Genomic DNA, 19,114 nt, shown 5'->3' with positions numbered 1-19,114 from the left:
TCATGTGTTTTACAGATTTCACTCTGCCTTCCCCGGCTATATGACAAAGTGAGTGCTTATGATGTGTTTTACAGATTTCACTCTGCTTGCCCCGGCTATATGACAAAGTGAGTGCTTATAATGTGTTTTACAGATTTCACTCTGCTTGCCCCGGCTATATGACAAAGTGAGTGCTTATGATGCGTTTTACAGATTGCACTCTGATTGTGTGTCACTGGCATATATTCTTTAATTTGCTCAAAAATTGGTAATTGTCATTTTGAATATTCTGTTTTTATTGCTGTTGTCATTTCTAGTACCTGCTATATTTAATTGAACAAATGAAATGTATGAAGTATGCTTTTATACATTTTATATGATTTTCATTTTAAAAATTCCACTAAAGCTTGTATATCCTTAACTAGTCAATATTGAAACTTGTCGTATTAATCTGCCATATGCCAAATAAGCTGATTGCCACGAAGTAGCAGAGTGGGCTGAATAAAATTGTATTTTCGGCTACAACTGTTTCTGTGTAAAACACATTAAACAGCAGACAAAATAAGAATATCTATGCTCAATGGCAAGTTGTGCTAAAAACGTTTATTCAAGGGGAGCCAGTTGTTGAACTTGCAATTATTGCTGGCTCTTGAGTTACACTGTAAGAACACATACTGGCTTGATCCACCAGCTAATTATAATTTAGGACATATTGTGTTGGTGTTTCAGTTACCTTCAGAAGAGGAGCCCCTTTTATTGAAGCTTCGAGAAGAGTCGAGAGCCGTGTTCCTGCAGAGGCGGAGTCGAGAACTCCTTGACAACGATGAGTTACAGGTACTCAAAACTTGAGTTACAGGTAAAAGTTGCATGAAGTTAAGTTGGGCCATCTAGCTCAGTTGATAGAGGGCTGGACTACAAAGCCAAAGATCTCATGTTCAATTCCAGGCTTGGCCAATTAAATAAGGTGTGCATGATATTATTTTTTTGGCCATTGTCCCCTACATCTGATTCAAGTAGGACAGTTTCACTTACTAATACTTGCATAAGAGTGTGCTTTAAGTAGTGGTAAGCCATTAAGCTCTGGAAAAGTGGTAGTTGGTTATCTTACAGCCATGATTTGACTGTAGTACTGTTCAAAACGGTGAAACACCCTACTTAACAAACAAAGCATGTGTTTAACAACAGTCCTTAAAAAGGCTTTTGTTTGTGTGACTAGATGATAAATGTAGTATTCATACTAATTTGATATTTATAACCAAATGATGTTCTAAAATCTATCTGTTTGCAGCGTCTGTGGTTTCTGCTAGACCAGTTTCACACGCCCCCAGTGGTTGGGGATGACCAGATGATCAACTTTGAGGACTTTCAGAAGGTTGCTTTGGAGGCTGGTCCCAAATGCCAGTAAGTATATGAGCCCCTTATGAGAAAACGAATTTGTAGTCCCTTAGAGAGTCATATTTAATTTAAGACCTTTCTTACTAGACTAAAGTTTTAAAGGGTCATCTCCAAACCTTCGATATTGATGAGTAGCAAATAGCATTAAACCTGAACAGACTGCGAGTTACTCCCAGGCGGTTCTGGTTCTATTCTGTTTGCACTTAGCCATTTACACTTTGCTTCTAAGTGGGAAAGGTTTAATGCATGTGCGTAAAGTATCGTCCCAGATTAGCCTGTGCTGTTTGCACAGGCTAATCAGGGACGATACTTTCCTCTTTTATTTTTTGTTTAAAGGAAGTCTCTTCTTACGATAAAGCCATTTAACCCTTTCCCACTCAGAGGCAAAGCGAAAATGGCTATGTGCAAACAGCAGTCTTTTCTGGTTTTGTGCTTTTTGCTGCTCATTGGTATCTAATAGTGCTGCAACAATATATCGGTATATATCGCAATACGCAATCCGCATATTGTATTGCGATACGAATGTCATCATATTGGTACGAAAATTTTACAAAAATTCATTCACATTTCGTCCAGAAAAGCCATCCGAAACAATGATAACAAGGTAAACTAAACAAAGCAGTGTAAATATTTTTTTTCTCGTAAAAATAGCATTCTGAAAGTGTATTATACAGAGTAGCGTTGTTACATCGGAGCATTCGTTCGATGCTTTTAAACAGATTATCGTTGAATTAATTGCGCACAGCTGTAAATGTTTCATTCGATTCTGAATTGAGCATTATAAAATTTGTTATCCGAATTTCGGAAATACGCTTCCAAATTTTAATACAATGCAACAATAAAAAATTTTAGCGTCAAATAAAAAGTGCTTTATCCTTTGTCTCAATAAAAAGCGCGCGAAAATTATACAGACATGTAGAACGTCGCATGGAAAGTATGGGTGTATTTTGTGTTGTATAAAAACGGGAACATCACGTCAGGTGAATTACGCGTGTTCAGTGGAAAAAAACGCCCCGGTTGGACGTTATTTCATCACATCTTTAAATAGTAACGAATGCCAAAATGTATTTGATACTTAAGAAAATTTGAGATTGTTTGTGTTTCTTGTTATTCTTGAGCACATTTATAGTAAATACCAGAATTTGCTTTAAAACTGGATATACGTGATTATCGGGTAATTGGCAAGTTATAATTTTGGTGCAAGTAAGCAATATATTGCGATATATTGCAATATGGGTTTTTGAACTGACAATATATTGCAATACGGTTTTTGGCGTATTGTTGCAGCACTAGTATCTAAGGGTTAGAAATGAAGGCTTTAAAACATTAATCTAGTAAGAAAGGTCTTTATTTAAATGTAACTTTGTAAGGGACTGCAAACACATCAAAATGAGTATCTAAGTGGTAAAGGGTTTAGGCAGAAATTGTCTTCTGTGATGGGCCTGTGCAGACTGCAGACAGGTCCTGTTGACATTTCAAGCACTTAGCAGGTCCTGTTGACATTTCAAGCACTTAGCTAGACAAAATTGAGAGAAGACAGCATTTCTCTTTGCCGTGAGCTGGTGGTTACATACCACATACATACAGCAGTGAGCTGGTGGTTACATACAGTTGACGTTCAAAAGCTTTTCAAACAAAATCATTCTTCCAGGGGTTCAATTACATTATAATAATTGTCCTCTTGGTGCAAAAAGGTACCATTGAAATTAGAATGCACATGGTACCTTTCTTTATATTTTTTTATGAAACTTAAAACATGTATAGATGGCAATATGTAGATTATGCACGTCATTTCATTTTGTTCCTACGTCAAGAATTCTGGTTGCTATGGCAACAACTATAAAAAAAATCTGACAATGGTGGAGTTTCACCGGTAGAGGACAATATTGCTTGGCAATTTCTTGTTTTATTTGCTGCGCTGTCTTTCAGAAATTAAGATATGATTAACTGTATTTATTTTTTCAGACAGTTTTTGAAGCCAATATATATTATTTCAGACAGTTTTTCAAGCCAATATTTATTATTTCAGACAGCTTTTCAAGCCAATATTTATGATTTCAGACAGTTTTACAAGCCAATAATTATTCATGATTTCAGACAGTTTTTCAAGCCAAGTGTGTTCACAAAGTTGTTGCAGACCGATCCCTATGGCAGAATATCGATCATGCAGTTCTTCAATTACGTGATGCGTAAAGTCTGGCTTCACCAGACTCGTATAGGGCTGTCCTTGTATGATGTCGCGGGCCAGGGATATTTGAAAGAATCTGTGAGTGCATTTATATATATATGTGCCAAGCTCTGGGATAACTGGGCTTAATTCATGTGCCTAAAGAGTTGTCCCAGATTAGCCTTTCCAGTCCACACCGTCCGATCTGGAAGTCACTTTCTGCCTATACTTTCCAGTCCACACCGTCCGATCTGGAAGTCACTTTCTGCCTATACTTTCCAGTCCACACCGTCCGATCTGGAAGTCACTTTCTGCCTATACTTTCCAGTCCACACCGTCCGATCTGGAAGACACTTACTGCCTATACTTTCCAGTCCACAACGTCCGATCTGGAAGACACTTTCTGCCTATACACTTTCCAGTCCGCACCGTCCGATCTGGAAGACACTTTCTGCCTATACTTTCCAGTCCACACCGTCCGATCTGGAAGACACTTTCTGCCTATACTTTCCAGTCCACACCTTCCGATCTGGAAGACACTTTCTGCCTATACTTTCCAGTCCACACCTTCCGATCAGGAAGACACTTTCTGCCTATACTTTCCAGTCCACACTGTTCGATCTGGAAGACACTTTATGCCTATACTTTCCAGTCCACACCGTCCCATCTGAAAGACACTTTCCAGTCCACACCGTCCGATCTGGAAGACACTTTCTGCCTATACTGGATTTTTGTTTATGAGAGCTCCCTTTTAAATGAAGAATTTCATTAAAGCAGGAAGTGTTTTTGTTAATAAGCCTGTGCAGACTGCAAAGGCTTATCTGGGACGACACTCAACGGACATGCATTAAGCCCTGTTTTCCTATAGTGTGGCTCATATTCTCTTGTAAGTAGCTTTTATAAGAGTGTTGCTGCAATTTTTTTATAAGTTTGAAATGAAAAAATCCATAGAAAATGATTTTGTAGTAGTTTAAAATACTAAAGTATTGCTAAACAGAAACTGAGAAAGTGTAATCAGCAGTTTGTTTTTCAAATCAAAACACTTTTGCATACAAAGTCATGCATGTCTTATTTGTTGAATTAGTTTGTATTGATGTTTTAAATGTGCACATAGTTTCAATTTGAATATAATGGACAGAACTTTATCTTATTTTTTAATAATTTTTATATAAAAATAATGAGTGTTTGTTTCAAAAAGAATTTAAAAAAAACTGCCATTATGCATATGAAATTCCTAGAGAAAACAGATGTTTTAGGTGCTTTGATAGCATTTCTGTATGTTTCAGGACCTAGAAAATTATATTTTAGAATTAATTCCCACATTACCTCAGGTATGTACATGTATATGGTTACTGCAAGTTTCTTTTTACTATTATATGCTAGGTCATATATTTTACTTGTTAATTGTTGTGTGGCTTCTTCTTTACTCTTCAGAATCAGATCAAAGTGTTGTTGTCCCCTACCGGTGAAACCGAAGGGGACTTATGGTTTGCACTTCGTCTGTCTGTCAGTCAGTCTGTCACACTTTTCTGGATCCTGCGATAACTTTAAAAGTTCTTCATATTTTTTCATGAAACTTGAAACATGGATAGATGGCAATATGGAGATTTTGCATGTCATTTCATTTTGTTCCTACGTCAAAAAATTCTGGTGGCTATGGCAACAAATATATAATAAAAAAAAATAAATACTGACAATGGTGGAGTTTCACCGGTAGGGGACCATATTGCTTGGCAATCTCTTGTTTTTTTTCCGTTTTTGATTTGTTGAATTGTTTACTGATTAAAGAAAATGAAAATGCAGCAATATATGCATTTTTTATGCCCCCGGTAGGGTGGCATATAGCAGTTGAACTGTCCGTCAGTTTGTGCGTCCGTCCGAAAACTTTAACATTGCCCATAACTTTTGCAATATTAAAGATAGTAACTTGATATTTGGCATGCATGTGTATCTCATGGAGCTGCACATTTTGAGTGGTGAAAGGTCAAAGTCAAGGTCATCCTTCAAGGTCAAAGGTCAAATATATGGCTTCAAAGCGGCGCAGGAGGGGGCATTGTGTTTCTGACAAACACATCTCTTGTTAGCTCATCTATTTTTTGAAAAAAAATTATGAGCTATTGTCATCACCTTGGCGTCGGCGTCGGCATCCGGTTAAGTTTTGCGTTTAGGTCCACTTTTCTCAGAAAGTATCAATGCTATTGCATTCAAACTTGGTACACTTACTTACTATCATGAGGGGACTGGGCAGGCAAAGTTAGATAACTCTGGCGTGCATTTTGACAGAATTATGTGCCCTTTTTATACTTAGAAAATTGAAAATTTTGGTTAAGTTTTGCGTTTAGGTCCACTTTTCTCAGAAAGTATCAATGCTATTGCATTCAAACTTGGTACACTTACTTACTATCATGAGGGGACTGGGCAGGCAAAGTTAGATAACTCTGGCGTGCATTTTGACAGAATTATGTGCCCTTTTTATACTTAGAAAATTGAAAATTTTGGTTAAGTTTTGCGTTTAGGTCCACTATTCTCAGAAAGTATCAATGCTATTGCATTCAAACTTGGTACACTTACTTACTATCATGAGGGGACTGGGCAGGCAAAGTTAGATAACTCTGGCGTGCATTTTGACAGAATTATATGCCCTTTTTATACTTAGAAAATTGAAAATTTTGGTTAAGTTTTGTGTTTAGGTCCATTTTATTCCTCAAGTATCAAAGCTATTGCTTTCATAATTGCAACACTTATTAACTATCATAAGGGGACTGTGCAGGCAAAGTAATGTAACTCTGACTGGCATTTTGACAGAATAATGTGCCCTGTTTATACTTCGAAAATTGAAAATTTGGTTAAGTTTTGTGTTTAGGTCCACTTTATTCCTACAGTATCAAAGCTATTGCTTTCATACTTGCAACACTTATTAACTATTATAAGGGGACTGTGCAGGCAAAGTTATGTAACTCTGACTGGCATTTGGACGGAATTATGGGCCCTTTATTCTTAAAAAATTGAAAATTTGGTTAAGTTTTGTGTTTTGGTCCACTTTACCCCTAAAGTATCATAGATATTGCTTTCATACTTAGAACACTCGCAAACTATCATAAGGGTACAGTAAAAGGACAAGTTGCATAACTCTGGTTGTCATTTTTACGGAATTATGGCCCTTTTTTTTAATTAGTAACTTTGAATATATGGTTAAATTTTGTGTTTCGATCAATTTTACTTCTTAAGTATCAAGGCTATTTCTTTCAAACTTCAAATACTTTCATGCTATCATGAGGTAACTGTACCTGGCAAGTTGAATTTTACCATGACCTTTGAATGACCTTGACTCTCAAGGTCAAATAATTAAATTTTGCTAAAATTGCCATAACTTCTTTATTTATGATTAGATTTGATTGATAATTTGACAAAACTACTCTTACCTGACATACCACAATAGACTCCACCCAAACCATCCCCCGTGCCTCCCCCCGCGATTTTTTTTTTTTTTTTTTTTAAGATCATCTCACAAATTACCACCACACCCTCACACTATACCCCCCCCTCCCACCCCACCCCCCCCCCCCCCAATTTTTTTGGGGGGAAACGGTTAAAAAACACCAATATTTATTTTTATTATTTTATGTTTGAAATTTTGAAATACCGTCCAACCATCGCACCCAAGAATCACCCCCCCCTCCCCCCCCCACCCATATTTTTTTTTTTGTCATTTTTTTCGCATTTTTGGAAGATAATGTAATAAATGTCCACACCCCCACACTATACACCCCTCTTCACTTCACCCCTCCCTCCTTTGTGATTGAAAATGAGAGTCCCTTCACCTTTAAAAAGAAAATAGATGAGCGGTCTGCACCTGCTCTGCTACAATTTCACAAGTCTGACATAGTGACAAGAGGTTTTTTGTCAATTTTAAGCCTTAAAAAAGCTTGGTATATACGTAAAAAGCTATTCCAATTGTGAATGTAGTCAGTGCCAATATTATACCAATATTTAAGTGTGAGTGAATGGTTGATTGTTTGATTTGGCTGTTTGAGTGGCCGGCATTCAATTATTGTATGAGAAAACTAAACTTATCTCTTTGTCTACATTGAAAGTTTGAGGTTTTATTTGAGACCTTTAGATCGTTAACTTTAACATTGAATTGCGAGTTTAACCACGGAATAAAAATGTGTTAAGCTAAAAAAGAGATGAGCTTGCATAACAAAATATGCACTGAAAATGTTACTGTGTGGAAAACAACAATAACGTAATCATCATGCAATGGTTAAGAACCTTTTATTTAATTGAATTAATTAAATATTTTGACCTGCGTCAAATAGATCTTATGCTATATGCAGCCAGTGTAGCTCCAGTAACCAACATCCTGGCAGTCTGGTAAGGAGCTACCCTGTCTGCTTATGAGAGCACAAAGTTTGCGTAACTTAATAGTGGCCAGCGTAGCTCCTCAACAGACTGCATGATTGTGCACGCCTGGCTGAAGCTACACTTGCCACATATTTTATAAGATCCATTTTTGCATGACTCATGTCTTTTGATGTCTTAAGCAATTTTTCCTTCAAGTTATCAATACATGAGATATTTGCAATGAATGTAGATACATCGTCAGGTAAGAGATATGGAGATTTTTATCTGTGCATGGATACTTCAATATGTTGGCTTCTTTCTTTTGAGTTATGGGCATGATGAAGTAATTTTAGAGCACTTTTATGTTAAGTTTTACAGCTTGGCATGGAGAGCAATTTTTTAGCTCAATTGAGCACAATGTGCTCATGGTGAGCTTTTGTGATCGCTTTTTGTCCGTCGTGCGTTGTGCGGCGTCAACATTTGCCTTGTTAACTCTCTAAAGGCCACATTTATTGTACAATCTTCATGAAATTAGGTCAGAAGATTGGTCTCAATGATATCTTGGATGAGATCAAAAATGGTAACGTTTGCTTGAAAAACATGGCTGCCAAGGGGCGGGGCATTTTTCCTAACATGGCTATAGTAAAATATTGTTAACACTCTAGAGGCCACATTTATTGTCTATTCTTCATGAAACTTGGGCAGAAGATTTATCCCAATAATATCTTGTACGAGTTCGAAAATGATGCCGGTTGGTTGAAAAACATGGCCGCCAGGGGGCGGGGAATTTTTCCTTATATGGCTATAGTAAAACCTTGTTAACACACTAGAGGCTACATTTATATTTCAATCTTCATGAAATTTGCTCAAAAGATTTGTCCCAACGATATCTTGGATACGTTCAAAAATGGTAACCTTTGCTTGAAAAACATGGCTGCCAAGGGGCGTGGGCATTTTTCCTTATATGGCTATAGTAAAATCGTGTTAACACTCTAGAGGCCACATTTATTGTCCAATCTTCATGAAACTTGGTCAGAAGATTCATCCCAAGAATATATTGGACAAGTTCGAAAATTATGCCGGTTGGTTGAAAAACATGGCCACCAGGGTGCGGGGCATTTTTCCTTATATGGCTATAGTAAAACCTTGTTAACACTCTAGAGGCCACATTTATTGTCCAATCTTGATAAAACTTGGTCAGAAGATTTGTCTCAATTATATCTTTTATGAGTTCGAAAATAATTATGTTTGCTTGAAAAAAATGGCTTCCAAGGGGCAGTGTATTTTCCTGATATGGCTATAGTAAAATCTTAACACTCTAGAGGCCACATTTACTGTCCGATCTTCATGAAACTTGGTCAGAAGATTTATCCCGATAATATCTTGGACGAGTTCAAAAATGATGCCGGTTGGTTGAAAAACATAGCTGCCAGGGGGTGGGGCATTTTTCCTTTTATGGCTATGGTAAAACCTTATTAACTCTCTAGAGGCCACATTTATTTTCCGATCTTAATGAAACTTGGTCAGAAGATTTGTCCCAATAATATCTTGTTATCTCAGGTGAGCGACTTTGGGCCTTTCAGGCCCTCTTGTTGAGGGTTGTTGTAAATGTTTTGAGGAGAACAAATATCTGCTTCAATTTTCTTCCATTACCTGTTTGAGGCATGATTTTCAAACTTCACTTGTAATATTTCTAATAATTTGTATAGAATATCCCCATCAGCATTGATCACTATTACAATATAAAGAACAGTTATCTTCTGTTGCTAATTTAAACATCACTTGTCTACCATTAAATTTAAATATCCTCTTATCCCCTGCCAGATTGCATTTGTAACTCTTTGATTTGTATTGACCTTAAATGGTTTATTAACCATCTAGTTTGAAAAAGCATGCCCAGCCTTTTGTGCGGCAATTGAAATAATGGTATCATTGTCAAGACAAAATGTTGATGTGTTCAGTAAAATATTGAAGTAACTAACACGAAAAAAAAGTATACATTAGAAAACCTTTGTAACTGTATCTAGAATAAGACATAATACTTAATACAATACAGAGTTTCTTATTTAAATAAGCCATGTTCTGGGAAAACTGGGCTAAATGCAATTGCATAAAGTGTCGGCCCAGATAACACAGGTTAATCAGGGACAACACTTTCCACTTGAATGGATAGATATTTTTTTAAGGTAATCTCTTCTTAACCAAAATCCAGTCCTTGCAGAGAGTTGTGTCCCTTATAAGCCTTTGCAGATTGCTTAGGCCTATCTGGGACAACACTTTGCAGACTGCTTAGGACTATCTGGGACAACACTTTAATCCTTTGTATGCTGGGAAATTTGTCGTTTGCTAAAATGTTGTCTGCTGAATTTCTAAAATTAGCATTTTCTTCAATTTTTTTCATAGAATACTATTAGAATAGCAAACAGTTTGGATCCTGATGAGACGCCATGTTTTGTGGCGTCTCATCTGGATCCAAACTGTTTGCAAAGGCCTTCAAAATTCGGTTCCAGCACTAAAAGGGTTAATCCTTTCACACTTAGAAGCAAAGTGAAAATAGCTATGTGCAAACAGCATAAAATTAGAACAGCCTGCAAGTAACTCTCAGTCTGTTCATGTTTTATGCTGTTTGCTGCTCATCAGTACCTAAGGGTTTGAAAAGAAGCCTTTAAATCTTGAATGTAGTAAGAAAGGTCTTATATTAAATGTAACTTTCTCAGGGACTAGAAAAGCTTAAAAATACGTATCTAAGGGGTAAAGGGTTAAGCACATGCAACAAGCTCCATTTTTCCAGTGCTAAGGCTTAAATACTTTAAAAGGGCTATCATTGTTTGTAACACAATGTTTCACTTTCATTTTCCAGTTGAATGGCTTGGAGAAGTCGTTCTACTCATTCTACGTGTGTACAGCGGTACGCAAGTTCTTCTTCTTCCTGGATCCCATGAGGAAGGGCAAGATTAAGATACAGGACATCCTCGCGTGCAGTTTTCTTGACGACCTACTTGAGGTTAGTCTCTCACTTGCTAGCAACTTTTGACTAGGGCAAATTCAGCACTTCACTGGCTCAAAATAACTGTACAATATAGAAATTCTTCTTATTCTGGCATTTTTTTGGAGTTTTTAAATACAAAATAGTTGTAGGTGAATACAATTTTTTTTTAGCAAAATGTTTGAATGTGTATACATTTAATAATTGTGCAAATCTTAGAGAAAGCCCTACAAATTTAGATTGCAAGTTTATATTTGCTTAATATATCCTGGAACATTAATTTTAATGGTTCAGGCCATTTAATTCAGAATTATTTCATAGAAATGTTTCTGTGGAGACTCTTCTGAATTTCTAATTGGTTGCAATACTGGTGCAATGTTGCAATACTGGTGCAATGTTGCAATACTGGTTATATATTGGGTTTAATGCATGTGAGTTAAGTGTCGTCCCAGATTAGCCTGTGTAGTCTGACACTTTCCGACTAAACTTGATTTTTTCTAAGAAGAGACTTTCTTGAATAATTTATTTTATAAAACCTGAAAGTGTCATCCCTGATTAGCCTGTGTGGACTGCACAGGCTTATCTGGGACGACACTACGTAAGTGCATTAAACCCCTTTTTCACAGAGCATTTCCCAAATATTAACTTTGCATATGGGTGAATTAACGCAACAGTATAAGGACATTTAGGTAAAGCTTGTGTTTGATCAACTCAATTATGTTATAAATACCTTAATGTAGCAAGAATAAAAACAGACTGTTGTTTCCAGTGCTTTCCACAGGATTTTATTCAGACGCCCGGGGCTGTTAGGGGGGGTACGGAAGGACTGCACCATCTATACGTTATTTTTTTTACATTTGTAGAGTGAAATGACGTTATTTGGTGCGTTATGACTATTCAAGAAAAAACAGTAATAAAGTCATTGATAACTACATTTAAAAAAATTGTTTTTACCCTTTCCCGCATAGATACGAATAATCCTGTCTCGATCGATTCCTTAGTTCATCCGTATCAACCATACTTTCTATCTATTATTAATTACTGCATACTTACTACTTTTCCCGTCGCTACTCATTACCCCATTATCCCGTATATTCCAGTTTCAAAGCAAATTGTAGAAATATTAAAGATAAAAGACCTCAAGAATTTCAAGAAACACAAACATTTGCCATTTTTCTTAAGTATCAAATAAATTTTGACATTTGTTACTACTTAAAGATGTGATGAAAGAACATCCAATCGGGCGTTTTTTTTCCACTGAACATGCGTTTATTGCCTGACATGATGTTCATGTTTTTATACAACACAAAATACACCCACACTTTCCATGCGATGTTTTACATGTCTGCATAATTTTCGCGTGCTTTTTATTGAGACAAAGGATAAAGCACTGTTTATTTGACGCTAGAATTTGTTAATGTTGCGTTAGCACTAAAATTTGAGAATCAAACGAAACATTTACAGTTTTGCGTGATTAATTCAACAATAATTTGTTAAAGTGCATTACGTGTCGAATAAATTATTTAACCATATTTGATCTTCACCTTGACATTGACGTTATAACACCCCATGGAATAGACTAGCCTCTATCCCACCTTGTTGAATAAACCTGTCGCTGCACTGACTAATGACTGTCATTAATAAACAAACAATCGTTCGCTGTGTTTCATTGTTTTTGAAGTTTCCAAACATGCCACTTTTGTTTGTTATTGTTCTTGTTTAGTAAAAAACCGATGGGATAAATAGAATACTAGGATAAGCGTTTAATAGAGAGAAGTTTATGTTGCTCGGCTAGAACACCGAAAGCGCTCGCCTTCCAGCGTTATAAACCTCGCAACATGAACTTCTCTCTATTCAACGCTAACCTAGTATTCTCTTTATGCATGAAATGCACAATATCAACAAGGATTTCACCTGGTTGCCATCATCAGTCTTCTAAGTAAGTGGCCGAGATTTCACTGTGGAGGTATACACTGTAGGGACAGATGAGTGTGTTAGATAACAAAGCCAACAAACTGCCATAAAATCACTCACTTATGAAAATTAGGTCACTCGTCGTCTGCATGATCTTACTGCAGGTACAGGTATGACTGCTTACGAGTGTTATCGCTCATTCAAAGCATGCGCTCTCATTGGCCAATATCAATTTTCCATTACAACGACGATCCGCCTTTAGGTGGGTAAAGAGATACATGACGTAATTGACAGAGGATCATAAGTAAGCTCCCACAATTTTCGGCGAAGTCGATATCGCTCTGATCTTAAGAATGCCTAGCTGCAGTTAATGAAAATACACACTGATCAGAAAATTTCAAGCGCCCTGCGGACTCTGATTTTGAATTTCCAGCGCCCTGGGGAGGGACCGTAAAATGTCCTGTGGAAAGCACTGGTTGTTTCAATGGTTTTTAAAACTCTAAAAATGCAGGACCGGGTACAGGAATATTTGTATACTGGTATCCATCTATTTGCATATACACCCTGAATGAAGAATATTAGGGGAATATAACCCGTTAAGGGCCTAATGAAATCTCTGATATACAACAGGTACAGGTCATACAAAATTATATATACATAATCTTGCACTTGAAAAAAAGGGCTTAATGAATGTGCATAAAGTGGCATCTCACATTAACCTGTGCTGTTCCCACAGGCTAATCAGGGAAACACTTAACGCTTTTTTGGAATTTTGCATCTTAGGAAAGTATTTTCCAAACAAAAAACCAGTCTTAGCGGAATCAGGGAAGATACTTTTCTCATATGCATTAAGCCCCATTTTCCCAGAGCTCAGCTCATATTCAAAGCCCACTGTTGCTCTAGTGGCGAGATGATCACCTATCCAAGAAAATGCAGGATTCCAGCTGGTTCTCTGCCCCGTCTCTGGGAAAATGGGGCTTAATGAATGTGCTGTTAGGATTTTGGCGTGTCGCACACACGACGTCACACACACGACGTCGCACACACGACGTCACCACAATCGTTCACATTTTATTTGACGTCATATTTATATACTTCTTATTGTACGTTCCTTTTTGAAAAGTCAAATGAAGGTACGAACCTACAAAAGCGTAGTTTTATATTACGATTGCACATTTTGGTGCAGTGAACCAAACACAAACATGAACCTACAGAACTTAATAGCAGCAAGAGATGGATATAGGGCTACACTTGAAGATTTATTCCTGCAACTAGGAACGGCAAAGGAAAATAACTCATACGATGAATTGGAGCTGTGCTTTGAAATGATCAATGACGTTCTTGCATTGTTGAAGTCTGTTGACGAGAGGATTACAAACACCACAGACGCAGAAAACATTGCTACGGAGCTCAGAGAAACAGCTGCATACAGTTTTCATCTGAAATTAAAGTTGCATAGATATAAGAAGCATTCAGCAAACCCTAAACAAGGTTCGAGTGCCCCACCCGCTAGCCTAGAAAATGAAGCTGGAAACACTAACCAGTCATGGATACCGCACATACAAGCCCCAGCTGTACAGGAGCTGCACATACAAGCCCCAGCTGTACAGGAGCTGCACATACAAGCCCCAGCTGTACAGGAACCGCGCGAGATGATACAGCAAGTACATAAATAGCTGCAAATGCAACATCATTTACCAAAATTAACATTCAAATTCAACGGTGAATTAATGAGCTGGCCTACGTTTTGGGATTCGTTTTCATCCGCCGTACAAAACAACCCCCACTTGCCTGACATACATAAGTTTTCATACCTGAAATATCTTATGCAAGATGAAGTTGCCAGAACAATTGAGGGATTTACGCCAACTTTCAACAAGCTGTTAATTTACTACAACAGCAGTATGGACAGATTCAGAAGATCAACGCTGCCTACATGTCCAACTTACTACAGCTGCCGTCACCCGCCTCAAACATCTGAGAGCTTCGTTACTTCTACGATCGTCTGGAAACCAACATCCGTGGTTAAGAGGCACTTGGAGAGGCACAGGATTCCTACGGTAATCTGTTGATTTCTATAATTTTAGAAAGACTTATTTTAGAAGGCGGAAACCTACAGAAATCTAGCCCGAGAAAATAAAATCGGAACGTGGACTCTCCCAGATTTGAGGCAAGCTATTTTTCGCGAGATCGATATTATGGAAGCTAGGAATAGTCATGAAATCCGCAAAACACCATTTCCGACAGCAGCCTTCCATTCAAGTGCCCGTATGAACGGAAATCGACAGGAGCGAACCGATGCCAATACGCGAATGACGGTCAGTGAGCATGAGAGTAAGAAGAGACAAACAAAATGTGTATTTTGCGGAAAACAATTGTTCGCTGCTGAAAACTGCAGTAGCGCCAGTGTATTCACACGGGTTGTGCTTTGACGCTAACATTTTGATGGATGAAGGAGCACAGCGGTCTTTAATCACACAGGATATGGCTGATCATCTGCACTTGAACTGTGAAGGTTCTGACGTCATTAATCTATCCGGGTTTGGAGATCGAGCCCAAAAGACACAGCGACTGGACACATCCACAGTGCAATTGGTAGCAGACGACGGTGAAAAGATCCCGATACGTGTGTTGATTGTACCCTTCATTGCAAAACCACTGTCCAACTACATCTGTTACAGATCTTCCTCATCTCCTGGGCCTTAAGCTTGCACACCCAATTACATCAGAAACAGATTTGGAGATTAACATTTTGATCGGTGCTGACCATTACTGGGATATTGTTGGTGATGAAATCATCAGAGGCGATGGCCCAACTGCAGTTGGATCTCGTCTTTGTTTCTTATTGTCAGGGTCACTAACGGAAAGCGCAAATCATGGAATGAGCGTTATGGATGTTATCACTGCACATGTAGCTACAGATGTATCACGCTTCTGGGATATTGAGACGTTAGGCATCAAACCAGAAGACGCAGAACAGGCATGCGCAGTTCACCATATGAAAAGCTACCAGGCACGTGTATAACGTTTACAGAAAGTAAATACAGAGCAAGATTGCCATGGAAAGAGGAACGCGCTACATGAACTCTACCTACAAATCAGGGAATAGCAAGGAAGAGAACAGAAAGTACCATAAGAAGACTAAGCAAAGACCCAGCAACACTTGCCAGTTATAGCAAGATCATAAATGTCCAAGAGAGACGCGGTTTCATTGAAGGTGTCAAAAACGATAACACATCGGCTTGTATTCACTATATTCCACATCATGGGGTTAAAAAGGACTCTGCTACAACTCCAATTGTGTACGATTGTAGTTGTCGACAAGCAACCGGAAGTGCCAGTCTCAATGTCAACGCCACTGGAACTCAATGATCTCACACTACTACTGATGAAGTTTTCGAGTAGGCAAGTACGATGTTGTCTCTGACATAGAGAAGGCATTCCTCAATGTTATGCTACATGAAGATGATCGTGATGTCACAAGGTTCCTTTGGCTGTCGGACCCTACAGACCCATGCAGTCCACTGACGACATACTGTTTCCGAGCTGTTTTATTCGTAGCAACGTGTTCCCCATTTATTCTTTAATTTATACAACAGTTTTGAAACACTTGACCATGAACAAAGACAACACAGCGGCGAACACAATCAGCAATGACCTATATGTCGACAACGTTGTTTCAAGTTTCACATCAGAGACTGATGTACTGAAGTATTTCCGCCATGCATGTGATTTGATGGCATCTGGCGGCTTTAACCTGAGATCATGGACGTCAAATTCAAGCGCACTGAGGACTATGGCAGAAGCTGAAGGTGTCGTAGACAGGGATGCTGTGATAAAGGTGTTAGGTTTACTATGGGAACCGGAAATAGACCAGATGTCATTTGTCATGCGCTCCATAAATTCCAAGGAAAAGGCTACTAAGCGTGGAATTTTACAGCAGACGTCGAAGATTTATGACCCGCTTGGCATGTTAGCCCCAGTCATCATTCGTGCAAAGTTGCTGATTCAGAACCTATAGAAGCGGAAGTATGTGTGGGACATGCCAATTCCGGAACGTGAACAAAACGCCTGGCTACACATCGCAAAAGACTTAAAATGAAGCTATGACGACATCGTTCCTGAGACAGTATTTTCCGGACAACTCATCGAACATGGTCGATGAAGATTACGTGTTACGCATGTTTGTTGACGCCAGTACACGTGCGTACGGTGCAGTTGCATACCTGAACACATCATCGAGTTCAGCGTTCGTCTTTGCCAAGAACCAAGTGGCTCCAGTAAATGAATTATCTCTACCGAGGCTGAAATTAATGGCGGCGCTCATTGGCGCACGTGTCGCCCAGCACGTGATGAAAGCTGTTCTTTGCAAGAGAGTATTCTGCTGGTCTGACAGTCAGATCACGCTGCATTGGATACATTCTACAAAACAATTAAAACGTTTTGAAAAGAACAGAGTAGAAGAGATCCGGAAGCTCGTCCCAGACGCGGAATGGCGGTATTGTCCCACAGTCGACAAACCGGCGGATCTCCAGACACGTAGCATCTTTGAGTCTCAACTTAAGAAAAGCATTCTTTGGAGAGAAGGTCCCCCATGGCTGAATGACAAAAGTAAATGGCCATCATGGAATACAGCAGCAATCACGACAGTGATGTTGGAAACAGAAGAAGAAAAAGAAGAGGAAAAAGAAGAAGAATTAGATGATGATAATGATGAAATCGTTTGCGTACAGACCTCCAACTTGATGTCAGCAACTGATTCTCTTTTCATTGTCGATTGCAAAAGATTAAGCAGTTACCGGAAATTAATTCGTACTACTGCTTACGTATACAGATTCGTAAGAAATTGCCGGTCAACACCAGAAACTCGACAACTCGGTTGTATTACTGTGAATGAAATGAAATGCTGAGAAAGCATTGATACGAAGTGTCCAGAACCAGAGCTACCATGACGTAATGACAGAGCTTAAAAATAACAACATACGACAGTCGATCATTAAGCAATTACGTCTATATATTGACAATGATGCATTAGCTGTGGCGGGAGGATTGACAACGCACGAATACCTGCAGATACAAGATTCCCGTATCTCCTGCCTACACGTAGTCATTTTACCACATTGATCATTACAGACGCTCATTGCAGCCAGTTACATGCCGGCGTTTTGCAGACAGTAACTCACATACAACAAAAATACTGGATACCTTCAATTCACCAGCGAGTCAAGGGTATTTTAAGGAAATGAACTACGTGCTTGAAGATCAACAGCAGACCCTACAGAGCGCCTACCTCCCCTTCACTTCAGAAAGACAGAGTTTCTGACGAGGCACCGTTCACTGTTACCGGCGCAGACTTTACGGGCGCCCTTCACGTCAGAGAGAAAACAGGTATATAGAAGGTGTACATTTGGCTATTTTACCTGCGCCAGTACCCAAGCCGTGCACCTTGAAATTGTTCCCAACTTATCAGAAGAAATCATCATCCTGGCATTTAGACGGTTTGTCAGCCGACGATCCGTACTGAAGATCATGATGTCAGACAATGCGACCACCTTCCGAGCTGCGGCAAGTCACATTCGCTGATTGACACACAACACTCAGTCGTGTCTTGCAGTACAGGGCACAGAATGGAAGCTCATACCGCAACGCGCACCTTGGTATGGTGGTTGGTGGGAAAGGCTTATAGGCATCACGAAGAAGACCATAAAGAAAGTACTTGGTAATGTTTCAGTAGACTTACATACACTGCAGACCGTCTTCACTGAAGTAGAGGCAATTATCAATGATAGACCGCTGACATTCGTTTCAACATCACGTGAAGATCCAGAGCCGCTAACACCTGCTCATCTGTTGTACGGCAAGCGCATGATGTCACTGCCTTCATACGACACTCCCGATGCAGATGATATCATTGGGCGCAATCATACCAGAGATCAGGCAGCACAGCGTTTTAACCAACACAGACGAGTCATCGACCAATACTGTGCGTGCTGGAAATGTGAATACTTGACGTCACTACGCGAGCACCATAAGACAGGAGGGACTAATCAGCAGACTATACGAGTAGGTGATGTTGTCATTGTTCATGACGATTTCTCACCGAGGTTGCGATGGAACTTGGGTGTCGTTCAAGAGCTGATCCTGGGTAATGATGGACTCTCGCGTGCAGGGCACGTGAAAACCGCAAATGGACTGTTGACACGACCCATAGTAAAACTATATTCAATAAAGCTAAATGTGATGGACACTTAGAAACAGTGATTATAAACATGATGGACTTTACAAACGAATATTCTAAATATTTGAGTGCAGGAACATTGATTTATATT

General features: G+C 38.9%; 1 protein-coding gene across 1 annotated transcript in view; it reads left to right on the top strand.

Moving 5' to 3' along the window:
- The window catches only part of LOC127874967 (serine/threonine-protein phosphatase 2A regulatory subunit B'' subunit gamma-like), a 47,804-nt gene that overhangs the window by 7,630 nt on the left and 21,060 nt on the right, over window positions 1-19,114 (top strand). The window contains exons 3-7 of the mRNA XM_052419694.1: window positions 709-813; window positions 1,268-1,380; window positions 3,472-3,640; window positions 4,828-4,872; window positions 10,746-10,889. Coding sequence (XP_052275654.1) covers window positions 709-813; window positions 1,268-1,380; window positions 3,472-3,640; window positions 4,828-4,872; window positions 10,746-10,889 — 576 coding nt within the window. The remainder of the gene's footprint in view (window positions 1-708; window positions 814-1,267; window positions 1,381-3,471; window positions 3,641-4,827; window positions 4,873-10,745; window positions 10,890-19,114) is intronic.

This window comes from Dreissena polymorpha, chromosome 3 (genome assembly GCF_020536995.1).
Source record: "Dreissena polymorpha isolate Duluth1 chromosome 3, UMN_Dpol_1.0, whole genome shotgun sequence".
NCBI lineage: Eukaryota > Metazoa > Mollusca > Bivalvia > Myida > Dreissenidae > Dreissena > Dreissena polymorpha.
This window is presented reverse-complemented; position numbering and strand designations above follow the sequence as displayed.